The sequence below is a fragment of the Dendrobium catenatum genome, unplaced genomic scaffold, assembly GCF_001605985.2.
Source record: "Dendrobium catenatum unplaced genomic scaffold, ASM160598v2 fragScaff_scaffold_1644, whole genome shotgun sequence".
Taxonomy (NCBI): Eukaryota; Viridiplantae; Streptophyta; class Magnoliopsida; order Asparagales; family Orchidaceae; genus Dendrobium; species Dendrobium catenatum.
In genome coordinates, this window is record NW_021320106.1 from 1,172,246 (window position 1) to 1,196,396 (window position 24,151).

At 32.9% G+C, this 24,151-nt stretch overlaps 1 protein-coding gene across 1 annotated transcript; it reads right to left on the reverse strand.

Annotated features, from left to right (window-relative positions):
* Positions 1-6: 6 nt before the first annotated feature.
* LOC110109461 (translocase of chloroplast 159, chloroplastic) lies at positions 7-4,719 on the reverse strand. The gene has a single exon (XM_020840530.2). The coding sequence runs from the start codon at positions 4,614-4,616 to the stop codon at positions 204-206; it is 4,413 nt and encodes a 1,470-aa protein (XP_020696189.1). The 5' UTR covers positions 4,617-4,719; the 3' UTR covers positions 7-203.
* Between the last annotated feature and the right edge of the window lie 19,432 nt (positions 4,720-24,151).

Below are 24,151 nucleotides of genomic sequence, written 5' to 3' on the forward strand. Positions count from 1 at the left end.
TTCCAAAAGATTTTAAATTTTCAACTTGAACATCTAATATAAAACGTTAATCATCAAAATAACTGGTGGACTACAATAGTTTATAAACGAAGAATCATTATTCCAGATACAAGAAAAACATCAAAAGTAAACCATGCTCATCGTGAAGAAATGCTAAATTTGGGATCCTCTCACAATCTACTTACTTGCAAAGAAAACAAAATCTAGTGATCCAAATATGACTCACTAGACGCAATGCTCCTATAGATAGAGATAGCTAATGGAATGATACCTGCAAGTGCAATCTGAAGCTGTTCTGAGGTGCTTGTCCGAACCGTTATCTGCCCAGTAAGCTTGTTGTTCAGCCCAACTCGAACAGCCATCTTTGAATTCCTACCAACTGGAAACTGAGACTGCAAATTTGCTCCCAGAGCCAAGTCATTCCTCCATTTCATCAGAGACAACCCCAAAGTAGAAAGAGCTTGACCAAAAGGATAATCTTTCTCTCTAAGGCGAGCCTCAAGGTTAGCTCCAAAAGCAACATCCCCCTGCGCACGGACTGCTCCAGTGCTGGCCACAAGTCCAAGCCTCTTGCCGATTGATATTCTGTCTTCAACTTTCAATCCAGTAGCTACAGTTTCCCCCAAGAAAGTAACAGATATTCCAGCTGCAGTCTTGTTCTTCTTCAAGTTCTTAAATTTGGTCTCACCGCGGAATATGTAAGCTAGCTGTTTCCCAATAGATTGGATGTCAAACCCAGCAAGAGTAGAGCCATGTTCTCCATGTTTGGCTGCAATGGAGGAGTCTAGGTGGATGTTGAACTCCTTCTTATCTTTTGTGATCTGAACTGCCATTGATGTAGGAAACCGACCAGCAATGGCGAGACTCTCTTCAATGCTGACACCGTCGTAACCACAATCATGGTCCCAACCATGTGTGTCCAGTACAGGTCGGGTAAGAAGCTGAGATGTTGGCTCCAGAAATCGGTAGCGATAAGCAGGATTATCACAGTCAAACGATGGTGGGAGTACCATATCTGGTAAAGGGACTTGTATGGCTGCAGGACCACCATCCTGATCATAATCTTCAGGCATATCACCATTGGCAAACTCATCTGTATTGATCTTTCCTTTCTTCTTGATCTCTTTCAATTGCCGAAGCTCTTCCTTCCATTGTTTCTTCTGAAGAAGTTTAACTCGGTAATCATACTCATCAAAATAAGCATGCCTTTGCTCCTTGGTGAGTTTGGCAATCTGAGCTTTTCTCAGAGGCTTAAATGGTGGGAGCTGATCAAACTCATCTTCTTCTTCATCCTGTTCTGCATCCGTCAAGTCATCCAGGTCAATATCAGAATCAGCATTATCACCACCCTGATCACCGGAAAGCTTTGGATGCGCTCTGGATTGCAGAAGAGAAGATAACAGGAAGGCAAGTGGAGGGGAGCGAAGGCGGAAACCAAAGAGCTTTCCAGGAGAAGAGTCTTGAAGCTTCAAAAGGGAATTGGCTTCAGATAATATCTTTGATGAGTAGGACAAAAGAAGTAATTGAGGCCTCCAGCTCAGTCCATTAGGAAGAACCCTCTCACCCTCCCTATTCCTCCTGCAAGAAGGATGGTTCTCAACAAGAGCTACTGGATTCATGAGCCGCATGTCCGCAGCTGCTTGTCGAATGGATAGCTGAACCACATGAGATCTTTGATCTATGAACATTTCATAGCCCAAGGGCGAACCATTGGGCCCATCAGGAGGAGCAGAAGCAGCGTGTGTGAGAGCAACAATAGCATTGAACCAGATTGATGAGCCCAGGACAGTAGTGATAGACCTCAACAGAGGCAAATCATTGAAATCTCGAGTCTGTGTATCCATTCGGTCCACATAGAGAACAATATCTGGAGGACACTTCTTTGTAAACTTCTTTATGGATGATAGAATTTTTCTATTTGTTGGTTGATCCATTATAGAAGCTTTGAGCCCAGGAGTGTCTATAACACGAATTTTAACACCATTGACCACACCAGAAATCTCCCTCACTGAAGTTGTTGCCAGTTGAAAAGGATTGGTATGAGACCTCTCTTCACCAAAAATGGAGTTTATAGTCGCACTTTTGCCTACACCAGTCTTGCCAAGGACCAAAATGTTGCATGAGAAGTCCAAATCATCCTTCCCCTCCTCTTCAAGTTGCAAGGCCTGTTTTTTAGCACTCTCGGTACTGAAAGCACGGCTCACTTGCCTGCCTTGCCTGATCCCTTCTGCAAGGCTCAGACGATAAAGAACCTGAGCAGCCACTGTATCTTCTGGAGAATGACCCAACCTATGAACGAGGCGAAGGAACTTCACCCTGATCTGCTCAACCTTCTCATGCAGCTTCTTCTCATCATCATCCATAGAATGAGGATCTGAAACTGCAGCAAGCTCTGAGGAAGCAAACAGGCTGGGACGAGTCGAACGGGGAACCGCTGGCCTCAGTGATGGAGCAGTTCCCAAACCAGCTGGACGGTCCACTGAAAAAATTCTAGCTGCATCTTGAGAAGTGACAGTAACTGTTCCATCAGAAGAACCAGTTGCAGCTTTGAGCAGTGCAGCCAATGCAGCAGAATCAAACAGCTCGCCCCCTTCACCATCCTCATCAGAATCCAGCACTTCATCGGAGTCAGAAACAATCTGTCCATCTGCATTGCTTGAATGATCCCGAGAGCCCTGAAGACCTGAATGAGAACTGGAGGAAATCCTCTCCATTTCCCTTATAATCTGCTTTGCTGCCTCAGGACTATCCAAGATAGCAACCCTTGCCGGGCCATCAGAGATTCTGCTAACTTCATCTTCATCTTCATCCTCCTCATCTTTCTCGTCCTCAGCAGGTTCCACCTGCTGATCTAATTCAGAAACTTGAGACAGATTTTCAACGGTAGTTTCAGGAATATTCTTATCCCCAACCACAGTTTCTTTTGCAGTGTCAGGGAGAGTTACCAAGTCATCAGTTGAGTTCAAATTATCATCTGCATTGAACTTGGATGCAACATCACCTTCATTAGAGATAGCAGAATGTTCTGAACTCACCACCACCTTCCCATCAGCAATTTCTCGACTCAAAGTACTTCTTTCACTGATCTCACTAGAATTCAATTGATGAAGATCATCAGCAGTACTCTTTGAAGGCAGATTTTCAGTAGTAGTTCCTTGAGTATTCTCATCCCCCACCACAGCTTCTTTTGCACTGTCAGGAAGATTGGCCTCCTCTACAGCCGAATTCAAAGAACCCTCATCTGCAGTTAGTTGTTCACCTTCACCAAGGCTATGAACATGCTCTAAACCAATAACATCTTTCTCATCAGCAACTTCTTGATTCAAATTAGCAGTTCTTTCACTAATCTCGCTATGATTCACTTGATCAATCTTATCTGCAGTACTCATCACAGACTCAGAATCCACAATTGCAGGGCTCTCTACAAAACCCCCTTCCTTTTCCGCAACTTCATCATTTAATGAATCGATAGAATCCAATTCAGGAGCTTCAGCATTTTTTTCAGAGCCTGCCGCATCACTAGCACCAATTTCCTCCTGCTTGACAGACTTATTTTCAGCCTTTACCTCTCCTTCCGATTCATCTACAACTTCCATGCTTTCACTGGCATTAGCATCATCTACAAAAGGTTCAACTGTGTCAGCTCCATCAGTATTTGTTTTAGCTTCCAATTCTGCACCCTTTGGCTCTACTGCAACAACATTTTTATGCTCCAAAACATCATCATCAGCAGGTAAAATTTCATCAGATTTCACAGACTCTTCCTCTACCTCTGCAACAGCATCAAATCCTTCTTGAGTATCAGCTCCAATATCACCAGTCGCAACGACATTGTTATGCTCCAAAACATCATCAGCAGCACGTAAAAGCTCATCAGGGTTCTCAGACTTCTCCTCTTCCTCTACAACAGCACCAAATCCTTCTTGAGTACTAGTTCCAACCTCACCAGTCGTATCAACATTAGATTCAGTTTCAATACCCTTTGGCACCACTTCCTCAATATCGCTTTGATTTATTGAAGCGGCAGAATCAGATTCGGTAGTTTCGCTTGCCTTGGGCTCCATTGCAGTATCATTGGATTCATTTCCTCCCGCTTCCTTGCCCTCCGGCTCCTGGGATCCTTCCGTAACTAAGTTGTTAACTTTGTCCGTTTCCTCACCCAAGTTCTCATCTTTTTCAACCAAGCTCCCACCAACTCCATTCTCGACATTCTTTCCAATTTCACCCTCACCAGAATCATCGCTTCCAACCTGATTCTGCGGCAATGAAGCATGCAAATTTTCCTCCTTCTCATCCTCCCCCTTTTTCTCCCCAACTCCCACAGAATCAGAATTCTCCCCCAAAACCCCTTTTTGGCTAGAGTCACGGGCCTCACCTTCATCCTCCGATGCAGCCTTTTGATCCTCCGTCGCAGGAGAGCTCGTCACGCGGTTTTCACCCGGCAAAGGGGCTTTCCCCGTTACGGCGGCGGAGTCCGAGTCATCAACTTCGGGGCTCGAGGCAGTCTCATACTCCTCCAGCTCCGGCGCCGGCGCCTCCTCGTTGGCCGCACCGCTGTACGCTTGCGATGACGTTGGCGGTGGAGAAGAAAGAGAAATAGCGGAGTCGGAATCCATGGAAATTGAGATAAGGTTGGGCGGAAGGAGGGGAGATGTTGGATGGAAGCTTTGTGAGGGCTATGAACGAAAAAGTGAGATTTTTATTTATTTTTTTAGGTTTGTGCTCGCTTATTTGAGAACAATAGATCATAGGCTTGAGACAAGGATTGGGGTTGGGATGAAGGGAGAACCACACACACAAGGGTTGGGTTTGGAGAATTTAGAATGAGATAAGAGAAGTAAAAGATTTGAAATGTTTTTCATTAAAAAAATGTTCACCTCATTGCACCTTGTTTGTTATTAGGGTTTATTTTTCAATTGATAAAATAATGTAGATTTTTTTTAATCTTATGATAATTATGCATATATATTTATTCTTATTCTATTTTTAAGATGAGTTTCTATGACATAAATTTTGAAATTGCTTATTTATTTTGGCATAAGTAAGAGGTTTAAACTTATGTCAAAATATAAGTTTAAAACTCTTACATCTAATTAAATTATTAATGTATGTTAGACTTATAAATATCCCAAAATAAAATAAAAAGACAGTAATGACATTTTAATTGTTAAAAATAATTTGTCAAATTTATAAATATATATGAATTTACAAATTAAGAAGATATATGATTTTTTTAACAAATTTTGATTAATGTGCAACTCGTCCTTTTCCTTAAACGGACGATTTTGCCTGGTTATAAATACGTTTTTTGTGCATGCTTAATCAGCTAATTACTATGCTAATGATGCTTTGTGTAAAATTGCCCGAACTCTAATGAAATTTTGCAACTGTAGTAGTATTTAGAATGCACTAAACCGTTTGGTGCATTCTATAAAATACACCAAACAGTTTGATGTATTCTGAAAATGTCATATATTCTATACAATGCACCAAACATTTTATAGAATGCACCAAATAATTTAGTACATTCTGAAAATGCCAAATTATTTGGTGCATTCTATTGAATACACCAAACGGTTTAGTTAGTTTGCTCCATTCTAAATTATTTTAAGATAATGCTCCTAGATCTAATTTAAATGTTAATAAAGCTCCTTAAAATTTGTTCAATTGAATTTAGGTGTAGGAGCTGACTTAAACCGATATTCCATTTTAGGAGTTTTAAGAAATCTGAAAATGAAATCTCGGTTTACTGAAACAATGAATTTTTTTACGGAAAATTATTTTTTCGATTTCCTCAGAAAGTCTTACGAAATCGTAAATCTATTTTCCGATTTCTTATAACACTGAAGTAAACCAGAAGTTGTTGGGTCCTTTGCTTTATCATGTTCTTGGATCATTCTCCGATGTCATATTTTTCGTTGTTGTAAGTAATTTACTAATACAATAATTCCCGAGCAAGGGAATAAGCATGAATGCTTTACTTGCACTATTTTTTATATTTTTAGTGTTACGTCAGAGGATAATTTTAAGAGAGAATTTACACTAGTTTTATTATTTTTCGGTTTCTATGAAATCAGAAAAAAATTCACTGTCATAAACTGTCATTTTATTTTCCGATTTCTTAAAACCCGTAAAATGAAATTTCGATTCCGCTCCTTTTTAAATTAAGATCTAAGTCAGCTCCAGAGCCCTACATGGGGTCCTGGTTGGGTACCCATTGGGTACCCACGCTCTATGCTGGCGGGCTTTGCCCACCCACACCCACTTATGGTAACTTTCCTGACTTCATACCCACCCACACCCACCCACTTTCCACGCTTATTGAATGCTGTATCCCAAAATAAAAAAAGACAATAATGACATTTTAATTGTTAAAAATAATTCGACAAATTTATAAATATATATGAATTTACAAATTAAGAAGATATATGAATTTTTTTAATAAATTTTGATTAATAAGCAACTCGCTCTTTTGCTTAAACAGACGATTTTGTCTGGTTATAAATATGTTTATTGTGCATGCTTAATCAGCTAATTACTATGTTAATGATGCTTTGTGTTAATTTGTCCAAACTCTAATGAAATTTTAGAGCTGCAGTAGTATTTAGAATGCATCAAATTGTTTGATGCATTCTATAGAATATATCAAACCGTTTGGTGTATTTTGAAAATGACATGAATTCTATGCATTTTATAGAATGCAACAATAGAATGTACCAAACAGTTTAGTGCATTCTGAAAATGCCAAATTGTTTGATGCATTCTATTGAATACACCAAATGATTTAATTAGTTTGCTCCATTCTAAATTATTTTAAGATGATGCTCTTAGAGCTAATTTAAATATTAATAAAGCTCCTTAAAATTTGTTCAATTGAAATTAGGTTTAGGAGCTGACTTAGAATTTAATTTAAAAAGAAACAAAACCGGTATTTCATTTTACGAGTTCTAAGAATTCTGAAAATGAAATCACGGTTTATGAAAACTATGAATTTTTTTATTGTATTTTAAGATACCGAAAAACTATCGATTTCCTTAGAAACTCTTACGAAATCGTAAACCTATCTTCTGATTTCTTATAAAATTGAATTAAATCAAAAGTTGTTGGATCCTTTGCTTTATCATGTTCTTGAATCATTTTTCGATGTCATATTTTTCATTGTTATAAGTAATTTACTAATACAGTAATTCCTGCAAAGAGATAAGCATGAATTTTTTACTTGCACTATTTTTTAGTGTGAAGTCAGAGGATAATTATAAGAGATGATTTACACTAAGTTTTATTATTTTTCGATTTCTAAGAAATCAGAAAAAAAATTCACTGTCATAAGGGCATCTCCAACCGAACTCCAAACACTTGAATGACGTCCCTCGTCAGTTCCAGCCGAACGGTAAAACTTCTGCTATTTGGTTGCGGGTGAATAGTGGGACGCCAATATTGGCGTTGCACTGTTCATTTCCTCCATTTTTATATCTCTACCGAACTTGCGTGCGAAAGAAGAGACAATGGTTATCTACACAAGGGAAAAAATGGAGTTCAATTGGAGACGAATCACGACATTTTTTTAGTTTCAAGGTATTTTGGAGTAAAAAAAGAGATTTTCCATTGGAGATGCTCTAAACTGTCATTTTATTTTCCGATTTCTTAAAACCCGCAAAATAAAATTATGGTTATGCTCCTTTCTAAATTAAGATCTAAGTCAGCTCCTATACCTAAATTCAATTAATAATCTGCCCCTTTTAAAAATTGGACCTTTTATGTTATAATTTCAACATGAAATAATAGAACAATTATGATTTTTTTTTTCTTTCATAAATAATATTCATTGCTTTTGCTAAAGTTATAACTTGATATAATGTGTCTTAAAATAAACACCAAACACTAATTTTGTATGAAGCAGCAAGCCGACTTGAGCTATACTCACAACATATAGGAATAAAATAAGTTTGGTTTGGAGTTAAATAATGTTAAATACTAAAGTGTAAAACTAGAGAAGTTAAGCGTATAATTTATAGGCAAAATCTTCTGTTTTCACTTAGCATTCATAATGGAGAACTAATGAGGCATATTAAACTTACAACAAAAGAATGTGGAGCAAAAATTTTGGATCATAAACACTATTCTTGATACAACATCAAAAAAATATATTTGATTAAACACGAATCCTTTAAAAAAATATTTGAATTAGGAGTTTTAAAAACCGACACTGCGACTGTATGAGTTCTAATTTTAGAAAACTTATAGTCGAAACTTGAATCTCAACCAGCCTAATGTTACACCCGATTGAATTGGTTCAGTGGAATCCTAGAGAGTTGTGATCAGCGAGAAGCGTGCAGGTGAATGAGGTCAAATAGCTAAGTGTGAGGAAGCACAATTGAGCTCAAGCTAATGTGGCCGGCGGTGAATTGAACGCACATAAGTCACATGAACAAAATTGACTTCACTCGATTCAACAAAGTCAAATGCAAGGAAGAGAGGAATCTGCATGACTAATCTGCATGACTGAGAGGAAGGTTGTGCATATGAGAGAGTAATTCGTGCAGTTTGTTTTGATGGGTAAAGACTGTGCGAAAGCTATATGATTTGTTGCTACTTGACTGCATACAAAGGTGAAGGTTGAAGATGAGAGCAATTAAAGTGTACTTGTGTCAAAGGGTTGTTCAGCTAGGCTTTTCTATTTGATAGGAAGGAAGGTTCTTGCATTCTAATTCAGTCAGAGATAGAAGGAGAGTTTTGCAATCAGACAAGACAGAAGAAGCAAGTTGCTTTGATCAAAAACTTGGAAGGAGAGGGAGTGACCTCCTTGGTTCTATGCGATGGAAATCGAAGGAGGATAGGAAGAGGAAGTTGAACTAATTGGTAAAATCGAAGCTGATAGAGGAAAGAAAGAAGTTTGTGTAATTAAATCACTGGAATTAGAGGCAGAACCAAGCTTGAATTGATTGCTTACATCAGAAAGCAAAGAGGTGAGGTAGGAGATTACATTTTATGTTATAGCATTTGCAGTTTTATTAACGATCCTATGTATTTTATGTTTGTATATAGTTAATTCTATCAATGTTGTTTAACATTAAAATGAAAAAAACATCAAATGACCTATGTTACAAGATAATACATATTAAATATGACTATATCATTTAAAATTGATAGGTAAATAAAAATAAAAATGATAAACTATGACATTAAATGAAAAAGATATATGCATATAAATACACAAGTTCACCTCTTATAATATTAGATGAAGATACAATATAATCATATACAAAAAATAAAAATAATTGTATCTTCATTGATACAAAATTTATATGATGCTCCTAAATTTATATGTACTGATTGACTACTTCTTGATCATTTTCTAACTTTTTTTTTTAAATTTATATGATAAAAAACTATTTATTTTATAAATAAAATAGTTAAATTATTTTTGTCACTGCAACTTCACAATCAACTTTATAAAATACTCTAAATACCAAACACCTCTCCATTAAATTCATTGATGTCTCTATAACATCAAACAATGAGAGAGATTAAAATGAACATAATAATAAAGTAAAATTAATTTTGAATAGATATTGGAAGCTTAATTGTACTAAAAGAAATTCGTTTATAATGATTTACAATCAACACCTTCGGATTTTTCTTCATTAAATATAGCTGAATTTTTTTTTTTCAAGTTGACTATATTTTCTATTAAGCTTTAAAATAATGCTAATATTGCTAATGACACACAAATTTAAATGATATCTTAAGTATATGGGGAATACAATATATGAGAAAATGATGGGTTGGTGTCATATTTTTTAATAACATTTTAAAAGAAGATAGGATGTGTATATAGTTAGAGCAAGTATTCAAGGTTCAAATATTGGGCTTATTAGGGTGGACATCAATATTATAGAATAATATTAATGAACTAATTAACACGGCTGTAAGTTTTTTTAAAGATAATTGTAAAGTTATTGTGAGAAAGTAACTTTTTAAAAAGCTGCTATAAAGAGTAGTTTCGTAGTACAAAAATTGCTTGAAAGCAGGGGTGGAACCAAGAAGAGCTCAGGGTGAATAATTGCCCACCCTGAAATCTTTCTTCTTCTTAGAAAAATAAGCAATTAATTGCCCACCCATAATTTTTTTTTTAAAGAAAAAGAAATAATTTAATTATTTTGCTCACTTTCAATAAATGCAGTTGTCCATATTCTAAAAAATAAAATTTCTTTTCTATTTCATTTTACAATTCTATTTTGCCCACCTTCAAAAGATAGAGTAGTTCTGCCCAGACTTGAAACTGACGTAGAAATAATGGTCAAATAGAATTGTGGTTGCAAGCTGAAAAATTATAGCAGTAAGAAAAGTATCTCAATTCACCGAAGTTCATAATTTTTAGAACTTTGTAAAATATTATTGAATTTTAGAATTTATATTGCAACATCAAATTCAATTGAGATAAGAATATGTGATATTTGGCTAGCTCTTGGGTGATTGGAATTGGCACATGAGACTTTATTTGGAGCTTTTAGAATGATGGCTCATGAGATTTTTTTTATTTTGTGAAAGTGGCTTACATATGATTTCTTCCATTTGGGATTTTCATGACAATCCATGATTTTCACCTACCTTATATGGGTGGAAGGTTTTAAATTTATTTAGGCTTTGAGAAGTCAATAAGGCTAATTTGGCTTAGGCCATGGATTGAGTAGATTTGATTAGTCCATTTGTGTTGTTAAGGTTACTTGATTTTAAGAGTTCATGATGAGGAGGATTGACTTGAATCAGTTTGATTTGAGCTTGACCCGTTTATCACGTGTCAAAAAATTTTCCCTAAACTTGACTTGACCCTAACTCAACCAATTCGAACTTGACCCATTTGACCTATTTACCACATCACCCCAATAATTGTTTAGACTATGCTTAACCCAAAAATGATCTGTTTAATCTGGACTTGATCCGTTTAACTCGAACATAAATGATAATCGAGTCAATTTTGTGTTTGATCAACCCGAACTCAACCTAAATGAATCTAGTCAAGATTTTCAACCTGAACCTGACCCAAACATTAATTGGGTCAACCGAAACCAGATTTTTTAAATAAGATTTTTGGGTCAGATTTCCAAGTCATATTATGTATTGACACTATAATTAAAATCACTAAAGAAAACTCAATGTAACAGTATTTTTTAAATTGACACATAGACGTGCCGTAGAAGGGTTGAGATTTTAATAGAGCAAATTAAATAATATTAAAATATATTTTTTTAAATTAAGGTGCCATTTATTTTGAAAAAAAATTAATTTCTGAAGCTACAAAATTAAGCGTATTGCCATCCTGAAAGCTAAGTCGATCTTATTATCCTTCATATTTATAATGACAAGCGAGATATAAAAATAAAAATGCGTAAGCTTCTCATCAGCTTTTAAATAAAAATAATTTAAAAGTACTAAAAAATCAAGAAAGATTTACACAATTTTATATTACTCCATATATAAAAATGAAATTATTATATTATTCATAACTATATAAAAATTTTTCTTAAGTGTGAAGAAGATGAAAATGACCATCAATATAAAAAAATAAAAAAGAAAAATATTAATATAGTTACTCATAAGATTTGAAACTATAATAATAAAAGAAAAATAACCATCAATATATATAATGATAATAAAGATAAGATCCTCAGTTCACATGGGACAGAATCAGAAAGGCAACAGGGTTATTTAAACTTGCTGTGGACCCCAATTAATACATCCCTACCTTGTCTAATTGAGGGAACAATGCCATCCACATTATCTAATGAAACCAATTAGGTAAGTATCCTTATCCAACCATTCCAAGAATATAATTTTTTTGGTATAAATTTCATCCTTGTCAAAATTATTGAGCATTTTCCACACTTTCATGGTTATAAATTTATTTATTTTTTGTTGTTGAGAAGGTTATATATATGCAGTAGATTTTTTTTTTCTTGTTTTTGTATATTTGTAAAACTAACACTAAGATATTAAAATACTTTAGTAAATTCATGTATTTATGTGTGGTACAACAAAATCAGTAAGAATTTATTACATTATTGAGAATAAAATTTGGTTAAATTTATTATGTTCTTTAAGATTTGGGTGTGTTTGTATTTACAGTGACGATATTTTTTTGTACTTGCTGTTTGGGCTGCAAACGAGTTGAGTTGAGCTCGAGTCCAGTCTTGTTCGAGTTCGACTCGCGAGCCAAATATCGAGCTCGAGCTCGACTTGCCAAACGAAACAAGCTCGTCAAGTCTGAGCGCCAATTCCGCATCCTAGCTTTCGTTTATTGTCCGCATTTTCATTTTCCCGCCGTCCTTCCCATCTTCACATCTTCTGTCCTGCCCACGATTTCATTTTCCCGCATGCCCGAGCTCTGATCGGACTAATCCCACTTTCCCTCGCGTGTGATCCCGACGTTCAGTGCCGCCTCTGCATCCAACTGCAAAAACTGACATTCAGTTCTGCGAGCCACTCGACGAGTAATCGAGTCGAGCGAAAGATTGTTCGAAGTCGAGCTCGATAAGCCCGTCCAGCTCAAAATCCTGTTCGAGCTTAAATCGCGAGCTCGATAGCTCGACTCGTCGAGCCTAAGCTGACTTGCGAGTCAATTGCACCCCTACTTGTAGTAAATTGTGTGGGTGTCTAAGATCTTACAAGTGATGGGCATATGCAAACATTATCAACACATGACTGGGGGTGTGATAAGAACTTGCAGGCCCAAATTCATATATAAATAAGACACTTTATATCTCTCGATGCATTTGTCGAGAGGTATTACTTGCGGGTACAATCAAGCGCATGCACCCACAAATGGCGAGTGCTCGTACAAATATGTGCCTTTGAAAACTGATTAAACCCATGTTAATTGAGGGTGCACATGTGCAATGCATATGCATCGATAGTTTCATTAGTAGGAAAAGTTAAATTTGATGACCCAATCAAGCCAAGGAGACATACATAATTAGGTGTGGACATGCAAAGAAGATAAAAAAAAATGATGATTTTAGGTGTATGTAGTTGGAAATTAAATGTGACAACTTGATAATTATGAAAATTATTTTAAAATGAAAAATATATAATGGAGCGTTACGACACTGGGTATTTCAGAGCTATGGTGTCCTAATCTCAGAAAAAAAAATGGAAATAGTTTGATGCGGCGGCACCAGAATTTTGAATGCGGAGGCGCCATGAACCGGCATGCGGCTTTGCAATGTTTGAGGGTCGTGGCACTAGGCCACAAACAATGTTTTTATATATATTAAATCCTAAACCTAAAGCACTACATCATTTCCTACTAACCATTCATATGGCTTGCCATGGAAGACGAGATCGTGAAAGGGAGATAAAGAGAGAGGGAAGAAAGAGAAATCATATTTTGGTTGTTTTGATTTGTTACTTTAGTTGGAAAAGTCTTCTCATCTTAGTAACCTAAAACCTACTTGTGTTTTTAATGATTTCATATCTATTGATTTAATTTCCCCAAAAAGTAATCAAAAATATATTTTCTCTTGATTTGTCATACTTTTATCATGTTACTTTTTGTATATGATATATATATATATATATTTTTTTTTTTTGAATGTAATATTATTGAATTTCATTAGGTAAAATGAAAATGAAGATTTTCTGAAGTTATTAGCTAGTATATGATTTTTTATTTTTTTTTTATAAATTTATGCATTTCATGTTTTATTTCATACATTAAAGAAAGACTGATACAATTTATTAAGGATAAATGTGGCTCTTAAAACCTAATGCCCTGTGCAGGAGGGTAGACTAACAAACTATTCTTAAAAATAAAATATTTGTGGTGTGACCTAGATATAACTGCTGACTGAATTACGTTGATTGGTAAAGACTGAGAACTATTCATAGAATATTGAAAGAAACATGTAATAATAATTGATTTACTAAATAAATGAGAAGTACGATGAATATAACTGATAGTTGGAATTAAAAAATGTTGAAAATATCACATTAAAATTGAATGTCTTGTCTTGCTAGATCATTTGATATTGATAGCATATACATGATTCATGCATTTCTTATTCATGTTCATACAAATATAGTTTCATGATTTTATATATTATAAATGGCTATAACAGGCATATGTGAGCACTACTAATACATAACATACTGATATGACTCCTATATGTTTTTGATTCATCTCACTAATAGATTGATAATATTAAATGATTATAGTGCCCATGTGTTATTCCCTACAATTTTAATTTATTGGTTACTAATGCATTTATGTTCCCACGCCTATTATTGCTTTATGGATTCCAGCATAATGATTAATTCTAGTTTTTCATTACTAGTCATTTTGATTTGTACTATTAATAACTACTCGTTGAGGATATTTAAATTTATTAATTCTATTTATTGAGATAATTAAGCATGCATATTAATTCTTGAATCTTGCATTTAAAGTTTTGGTGAGTTTTAGGTTTCTGCTGAAATTTGTAAGTTTATTATGTGATTTTATTGATTTCATGTTAGTGAAGAGGTCACGACTCTATGGAGTAAGATTAATTGAGATCTTCAAGTCTCTTCTTCTATTAGTTATGTATTTTGTTTATTATTTTTCGTAACTAGGAGCTTGAGATAGGCTATTGAATGTAATGACTTCTTGGCTATTGTAAATATAATTTTGAGGGATGAATATAATTTAATATTTTAATATACATGATATATAGATTTGTTTTCATTGAATATATTAATTTATATTGATAATTCATAGAAGCTATGGTTGATAATTATTATAATTTAGATATTTGAGCATGAAAGTCTTTGTATCAGAGTAGTTATTGGAAGAATTGAATTGTAATTATGGTCATATGATTGATTATAGGTGAGGTAGAAGTTTGGTAGTATAGATTTTCATCTTTATAGTTGATTGGTTATCTGTAATTACATGTAAGTTGAGTTATGTGTTGCATGTTAATTGATTAGAAAATAGAATTACATCAGTGGAAAGATGAACCCTACTGATCAGGATATACGAAATGGATAGAATGCAATAGTAGTTCTAATAAGTTCTAACAACTTGATACAACTTACTGTTATGCTTGCACATGTACTGAGTGATGCACAAATAAAACATACTAGATATAAGAAATCATAAGAGAAAAGACATATATAGATGTTTCATAAATTGAAGCCATCATTATTAAAGTAAGTTATAAAATCTTAGATAGTATAAGATTGGTTGTTACAGATAGAGAAAATATTTGACAGTATGTAATGCCAAGAGAACATGAAAGTGCCCATAACAATATTTTTATTTGAAGGAGAAGTTAAGAGATTATAGATAGGCTAGCAATGAGAGAAGTTATAGGAAAAAATGCAGAAATTACCTTGGTAGAGTTCATTATTATTTTTAGAGACTCGTGTGTACCTCTATAAGCATGACATCAAATATAAGAGGTTTTTATGAGATTGGAGCATGGAAAAGACAATGATGCAGTACGAAGCTGAATTTATTACACTAGTAAGGTACGCTCTATAGTTGATTAATATGATAGTAGAAAAATGCTACCGATTTTTAGGAGACTGTAAGATGAACTAAGACATCCACTAGTACCATTAAGAATATATGAGTTTTTAGAATTGGTTCAGAGAGCATGACTACTGAAAAATGATTTAGATCTACAACTATTTAAACAACATATGAGTAGGAAGAGAATGGGAGATGATTTAGCAAAGAGATATAGCAGTGAAAAGAGAAGTAAATCCTTAGACATCACGAAAGGATCTGAGATGAATATGTGAAGTGTATTGGAGTGTGCTTGATGCGGTAAGAGACATATTGTACAATATTTTATGATGATGAAAGTGTGTTTTAGAAGTGAACAACAAAGACAACAAATGGATAATTATCCGCTACAGTAACATGAAACATGATATGGATTTAGAGGGGAGATGGCTAGACAGAGCTATAGATAAAGGACTATCAGATCTAGAGGATATAATGAAGGAAATGTGAACAAGAATGATAAAAGAGGATCATGTGGAAGTCAAAGAGAATAGTTTTTTAATATACATAAATCTTAAACCTAAAGCACTATGAAATTTCCTCCTCCCCATTTGTGTGGCTTGCCATGGAAGAAGAGAGGGTAAGGAAGAGGAAGAAAAGAGAGAGAAAGAAAGCCAGGTTTTGGTTATTTTCATCCATTGTCTTAGCTGGGAAAAATCTTCTAAGAATAGTAAGCACCCTAAAACCTACTTTTGTTTTCAATGATTTTATATCTACTAATTTAATTTCCCCCCTCACCCAAAAAAAAAGATAGAAATATATTTCTCCTAATTTACCACACTTTTGTCATGTAACTTTTCGTATATAACATATATGATTGATATGATCATTTTGACTGTATATTAATTATTGAATTTAACTAGTTAAAATGAGCGTTATAATTTTATAAAGTTATTGGTATACAAATTTTTTTTGTATTTTATAGATGCTTCTATTTCATATTACATTTCATACATTAAAGAAAGTTTGATATCATTAATTTAATATAAAGGTGACATTTGCATGCGAGCAAGGGAGGCTAGTTGTTAATATTAAAATTAACGTATGCTAGCTCTTAAAACATAATGCCCTACATAGGAGGATGGGTTGATAGTCTTTCCTTAAAACAAAAGATTTTATTGTGTAATCCTAATTATAGCCTATAATCGATAACTGAATTATACTGACGGGTAACGAGTGAGAATTCTTTATGAATTATTGAAAGTCACTTGTAATGATAATTGATTTACTAAATAAATGATAAGTATTAAGGATATGATTTATGACCAGTTGAGAAAAAGTTGGGGTTAAAGATGTTAAAAACATCACTTTAAAGTTGGATGATCTGCCTTATTAAATTATAAGATATCGATAATATATAACTAATTCATGCATTTCTTATGCATATTCTTATTATGTTTATGTGTTTGCAGTTTCATGGTTTTATAGGCATATATAAGCACTACTAATACATATCATATTGATATGACTATTGTACATTCCTATTCATCTCATTAATAGATTGATAATATTGAATGATTATAGTAATGATGTGTTGTTCCATACAATCTTGATTTATTGATTGTTGATCCATTTATGTTGTCTCGCCTGTTGTTGATTTATGGATTTCAACATAATGATTCATTGTTTTTTATTAATGGTCATACTGATTTGTACTGTTGATAATTAATCATTGATGATATTGAAATTTATTGATTCTATTGATTGAGAAGAGCATGCATATTGATTCTTGAATCTTGCATTTAAAGCTTTGGTGAGTTTGGAATAATGTTGGGCTTTGTAAGCTCATTATGTGACTTTATTGATTTCAAGTTAAGGAAGATGTCAGGACTCTGTGGAGTGAGATTGATTGATATCTCCAGGTTTCTCCTTTTGTTAGTTTTATAATTTGCTTATTCTTTTTTGTAATGAAGAGCTTGAGATAGATTATTGAATGTAATAATCTCTTGGCTATTATAAATATAATTTTAAGAAATGAATATAGTTTTATATTTTGATGTATATGATATATAAATTTACTTTTATTTGATATATTAATTTATATTAATGATTTATAGAAGTTCTAATTGATAATTTAAAAGATAAAATAGATAATTATTTCAATTTAGATCTTGAGGCATGATATTAAATGTGCATAGTGTTATGCAATGGACAAGAATAGTTGTAGATAGCTGTCTAATGGGTAGCTTCCTACTTACACTAGATCTAAGAGACACCTTAGGATAGAGGCATGTACATAGAAAGTGATAAATTGCTCTTTAATTATAGAGACTCTTTATAAGATGTTATTGGTGCTTCAATTCTAAAGGTATAAACTAGTTGGTGGTGGGTAAAGTTGTGTATGTCTACACTTCATATTTTGAATGATATAAGTTGGTTTACCACTCATGTGGTGTTATATGGTTGACCTTCAACTAAAAATATGTCTTGGCTTACATAAGAGGATTTATGGTAGAAAGAGAATCCATGATTAATTCTTAAGAAGGGAGCCAAATAACTCTAGAATGTCAACTCTCTATAAAGAAATGAATAAAGAGGCAAGGAGAAAACATCAAATGAATATGGTTTTTATATTGTTCTGACTTGATAGCTTATGTTGATTATGTAGTGAGGAGGATAAAATTATACCTACACATAATAGGTCTGCCTTGCCCCATTGGATGAAAATAGATGGATAAAAGACGAAATGACATGAAATAAGACGATGAATCCTTTTTACATGAGTGCAATCTAAAAAATTATGAATTAAGTTCCCTTTACATTTTTAGAAGATGATCTTTTATAAAAAGGAAAGATTTTTACTGGTTACATGAATACTTGGATGTGAGCTCAGGTGTCTGGTCCTTAATACTTGATAAGATATGTTCTATGATTAAGTTGTTAGGTATAACCAAGATGATGAGGTCAACCTAGATGGTAGCTTATATTGAATACTACAATTTAGTTTGATAGATATCTACCAAGAGTACAACTAAGATTAGATGTAACAAAACTAGGTATTATATTTTTGTCACTCATTTCAAATTCTATATATAAGTATAAACAATTTAATGAAAGTAGCGTTAATTTTTAGCGTCCTATATTTTCTGAAATTATTAATTAACTGTCAACTTTTTTTAAAGATGATATATATATATATTGAGAGAGAGGTAAGCAATTCATCTTCCTTATAATGAAAAACAAAGTTTAGATTGGAAGTAGAAAACTTAGTCAAGGGATGCCGAAGCCATTGAAGGATGGAAAGCTCGTAGCAATGGATGATGAGATCAATGTCAATGTTGTTATTCATATAGTGGATATGATCATTATTATCATAATAATGTGGGTTGGTTAGAAGATAAGTTAAGATGGAGTATAATGGAGCATGGTTAAAACTAAACCTTTGATTAGTGAGGGTACTATATTGGGACAAGTTGAAGAACAAATTAATGAGTACTAGTGTTTATGCATCAATCTAAGGAGGCACTACATTCTTCTAGTAATTGAGGTCTGTTACACTGCTAAGTTCATGATTATGAATATACATTGGTTTAGTTCCTTACACCCTTTGGTAGTCATAAGAAAAATAAGATAAAATATTCTAACTTATGCTTATGATGGCTTATTGATATAGTAACTTGTGTTTGTAGTGATTTATTCATGCAACTAACTTGTACGTGCAATAATGTATGTTTGTAATTATGTGTACTTGTGGTGACTTGTGCAAGGGGGTTACAATTGATGCTCATGCAAACATCATTTTCATTCAATATCATGTGGAATAGGGATGTGTAGAACCAAATTAATAAACTCATATGACGCACAATTATGCAAAATGGTGTATGTCTAAAGAGGTGTTGTTCATGGTTGCAGTGAGTCACATGTGTCAAGTGCATACAAATCTTGAGTGCTTGTACGGAGATTTATCATGTATAGGAGTGTTCAGTCACGTGCAAGCCAGGAGTGCAAATGGAGTGGTGCATGTGCAGAGATGGTGATAGTGATGAAAATAGTTGGATTCCTAATCCAATCAAATTAATTGCATAGGTATGAGCAAGTGACATTCACACAGTTGTAGAATTATAAGTTTATTGCAAAGATTTGTACACACGCATAAATTACTTTGTAAACATAGAATGAATGAGAAAACCATTGTAAATTTACAAAACATTTCTATAAAAGATCTAAGTCAATTCATTTGAGCAAAAAACAACACTAAAAGTTATTATTCTTTTAGATAAAATTTGCTTATCTTATTATTTTTAAAATACTATGTTATCTTCTTTTAATTCTATTGAAAATTTGTGAAAGAAGTTCAAGATATTGTTGCAATCTTTCCATGGGCCCCAATTAGTACAAAACTATATGGGACAAATTAGGCATCCCTATCCAACCATTCTAACAATTAAGCCTTTTTAGAAACTTTCCTTCTTGTCCAATAATTGAGCATTCTATCACTTCTATAAGAATTTTATAAGACAACTCAATCTTTTGTTTTCTAAAGTAAAATTAGATCTTCTTACTTTTATTTGAATCAAATTGTGCTTTGTTTTTTTCAAACCCTACAAATTTATAATTTAATTTGTCATCATTAGTAGGTTACTATCAAATCATGTAGTTTATTTTCTCTTTAAAAAGTTACTTATATTAATTTTGAATTTGAAAAAAAAATTATTTATTTTTTATACTTTATAAGCTATCAATTAAATTGAATAAGATCTTAAGGTCAATGGTGAAATTAGATAAAGGGGACCCCTTTTAGGTTTTTTGTTTGGGATAGTTTAAGCCTTTATATTGTTACTTTTAAAAGCACTTTCTTCACCCACAGTTTTAACAATACTTCTTTAAAAACAAAATTTTAAGGGCAAAAGTTATGCTTCGTTTGGGATGGCTTTTTTATTGCTTTTTAAAGTAATTTTTTAGTACAAATATTAAGATTTTTTTAATAATAAGTTGCTTTAAGAAATAATAAAAAAAACCGTCCCAAATGAATTAGCCTTAAAAATAGTGGTGAAAATGTCTTTCAAATACATATTATTTTTTACTAAACATTTTTCCTGCCATAAAAGTAGTTAGAAAGCTATTTCAAACAAAGTATTAGGGTATGTTTGGGATGACAACAATTCTTTATAAATGTAATTATAAAGCTGTTGCAGCTTTTTTAAAGGTGGTTATAAAACGACTACATAGAAAGTAACTTTTTTTTAAAGCTACTGTAAAAAGCAACGTCTAAGAATAATTTTTTTTTTAAGCAACAAAAAAACAATGATTAAATAAAGCTGTGGTTGTGATCTGAAAGCAAAGCAACAATAAAGCTACTCTCAAACGAAGCTTTGGTTTTATATAATATGAAATTATTCTTAATTTTTTATAATAATATAAATGATAGAAAAGATATAGATATTGTGATAATTTATATCCATCATTAGCATTAGGTTTATTTAATAGATTAAAAAATACATTTATGTAATTTTAGAAAAATAACTCAACCAATGCCATTAAAAAGTAGGGTTTAAATATATATGTTCAAATATTCTGTCATTTTCTATTTATTGTTCGAAAACCGATTTTGCAAATAAAAATTGGCTTTTGGAGTTCACAATTTTATAATTATTTTATTCTAATTTGAGAAAAAGTTTGTTTTATTCTTATTAAGATGAACAAATCAACGTGTCTTCTTGAAAGAAGCTGAAACTCCTAATGGCAAAAACCTGAAATTAGTCTATTAGAAGAAAAAAAAAAAGGGTTTTATTTGATACAATTTTGTTTATATTGCATTTTTTTGGTAGTGTATAAAATCAATTTGTTATTCTCTCACATTAAAAATAATATTATAGCTATAATCCAAATGTTTATGAAGCATTGAGAATACATGTGTAAATGATGATTTTTATACATTTTTTTCATAAAAATTAAAATTATTTTTTTAGTTTGAGCAAAAGAAAAGAAAAATCAAATAAAGCTTAAATTCTAAAAATATTTATAGCCTTTTAATGCGGTGAATGCTATAACCTAAAAGATATTTGGACTGACTCGATAAAATATAAACATGATAATACTAATTGGCGCAAGATCATTGCACTGTTGATGGATCTCCTAATCTAATAGAATGATGGGAAGATGAAGGGTTTGAGTTGTGTTTTGTTGAAGAGAAGAGTGTTTTGTGATGTGATTGCACAAAGAATAATGGTCGACAACATCATAACCAAGTTAATAGTTTGAATATGATGTTGTCAATGACAATTCCATCTTCTAGGACATATCATTTTTTATTTTCCTTTTTGCTCGTTGATGTTAGGCTATGGTGTGCATTTTCTACAATTATATTATCATTCTAAATTAGTTATCTAGACGAGATATAGATGAGAGAGAGAGAGAGAGAGAGAGAGAGAGAGAGAGAGAATTAATATTGTCATTGCTGCTAATATGCATTATTATTGACACTACTACATTGCATAGCAATTGACATTATGAGGACCCTCTAATTAAATCCACTTATCTTATTATGAAACGTATTTGTTGAACCAATGTGATATTTGTTTTGTCGAAGGAAAGAGTACTTCATGAGCTGTGCTAGGATTGAACAAAAAATAATGGTCGTCAACATCATAATCATGTTAAAGTATGATATCGTTGATGATAATTCCATTTTCTAGTGCATTTCATCATTTTTTTTTTCTTATTGATGTTGGGTTATTATGTCTCATTGTTGTACAATTATATTATCATAATAAATTGATTATCTAGTTGAGATTGAGAGAGGAGAGTGTGATAATTAATATTAGCAGTATTAATAATATGTATTATTATTGACACTATTAAAATGCATAACGATGAACATCATGAGGGCCTTCTAAATTCATTTATCTTTATGAAACTTCTTTGTTGAACCAAGTTAGTTAACAGCTCCACCTCGATCCGCCCCTCATATAGTGGTTGAGAGGTTTTTGCTATATTTTATTCTATAACTCTTTTGAGAATACAAAGAGCACACCTTATTATAAATATGTTCCTCTCAATGCATCAAAGTTTGAATCCTTCCATCAACTACATGAAAGCATGTTAGTAGTGTGACTTATGTAATCATTTAATCTCCCAAGTAATTTTATGCATCCTAGATTTACACATGCTAAATTAGGATACTTGTTTAAAACATAAGATTGAGATATTTCAACTTCATTAATCTAAGACTCTCAATCTTTACAAATACTTTAGAGATAATCTTAATTATCATTTTAAAAGTCCATGAACAACAAATATATAGTTAGTTTATTGAGGGGAGTTGTACATAATAGATTAATATGACGTACATTATAAAAGATGTTTTAACTCGTATATTTCATAACATATCTATTTTAGCATTTAATTAACCTTCAATTCCTCTTACCTGATGGGCATTACCACAAATATCAATTGTCAGGCCTCTTGGGAGGCATCTATGTTACAAGATTGTATATGATCATCTAACCCTAGAGCTTTGATGGAATGTATATGAGTAATGTACATGAGTAAACCACACTTGACCCAACTCAAATGGGCCATTAGATTAGTTAATTTAGGACAACTGAGTCACCTTGACCTAGATAAACCTTTTTGAATTAAATGAGCCCAAAGCTATATAAGGAAAAAAAATGTCTAACCCATTTCATTCCATTAGATACTAAAACCAAAAGCCCATATAAAAAATAACCTAACCATTGATTAAGCCCTTAAAAGTGGGTAATTAGTAGTTAGGTTAAGATGCTTCATGGGTAATTAATCAAGATCAATGTAATTAATCTCTCTTAATACCAATGAATATCATAGCTATTATGATAATTATTTCCTTTGCAATCTTTTCCATCCACCTAATCTAGCTTAAGCCATGTGGTAACTCAATTCAAGAGATTAACCACAATTAAGCTCATAGCTTAGAGTGATTACGGAAACCATTAAAAAAAAGCTTTTTCATTCTTCCTCCTTTAATTTCTTGAGCTCTAAGAGGAGTTATAGATTTATTCTAAGCTTCCGTAAGGATTTGGCATGCTCCAACCACCAATTGAGCCCAAAATTGGTTGTCATCTTGGTCTTCCCACCATTGATGATATCAAGCCAAACCCATAGAGGATTCTTCTCCTCCTCACCTAATAAAGGAAAGGAATCAAGTTTGCTAGCCTTCATCAACTATGCATGTATATAATAGAAATCTTAGGATACTCTTTTAAGTCTCTTGTCTATGGAGCGAGCTAGGTCAGGACAACTTGAACCAAGTGCCCCCCAAGGATTGCCCTCAACCCTGTGAAATTTACGCGAAAAAGAATACCTTCTATCAAGAATTAAATTGGGAGAAATCATATTTGGTTCATGTTCGATCAGGCTAGCCTAAGACTCCCCCCTCTAGTTCAAGGGTGCACCTAGAAAAGACGTAGTCATGGTCATGCAATGAATTTAAATCTAATTAGATGACCCATATTAAATCTTGGTTAATTCCTTAGGAACTTTTTCAAAATTCTTGTTATGATTCCAATCGATTCCATTTACTAACTAAATTTTATAATTTTGGACCATTGGTACATATTTGTATATATATTTATTTAGGATAAATATTTTCATGTAATTTCCATGTATTTTCGAATTTACAAA

Bases quoted from the DNA above. Each gene is read 5' to 3' on its own strand.
- LOC110109461 (XM_020840530.2), bottom strand. From the start codon at position 4,616: ATGGATTCCGACTCCGCTATTTCTCTTTCTTCTCCACCGCCAACGTCA.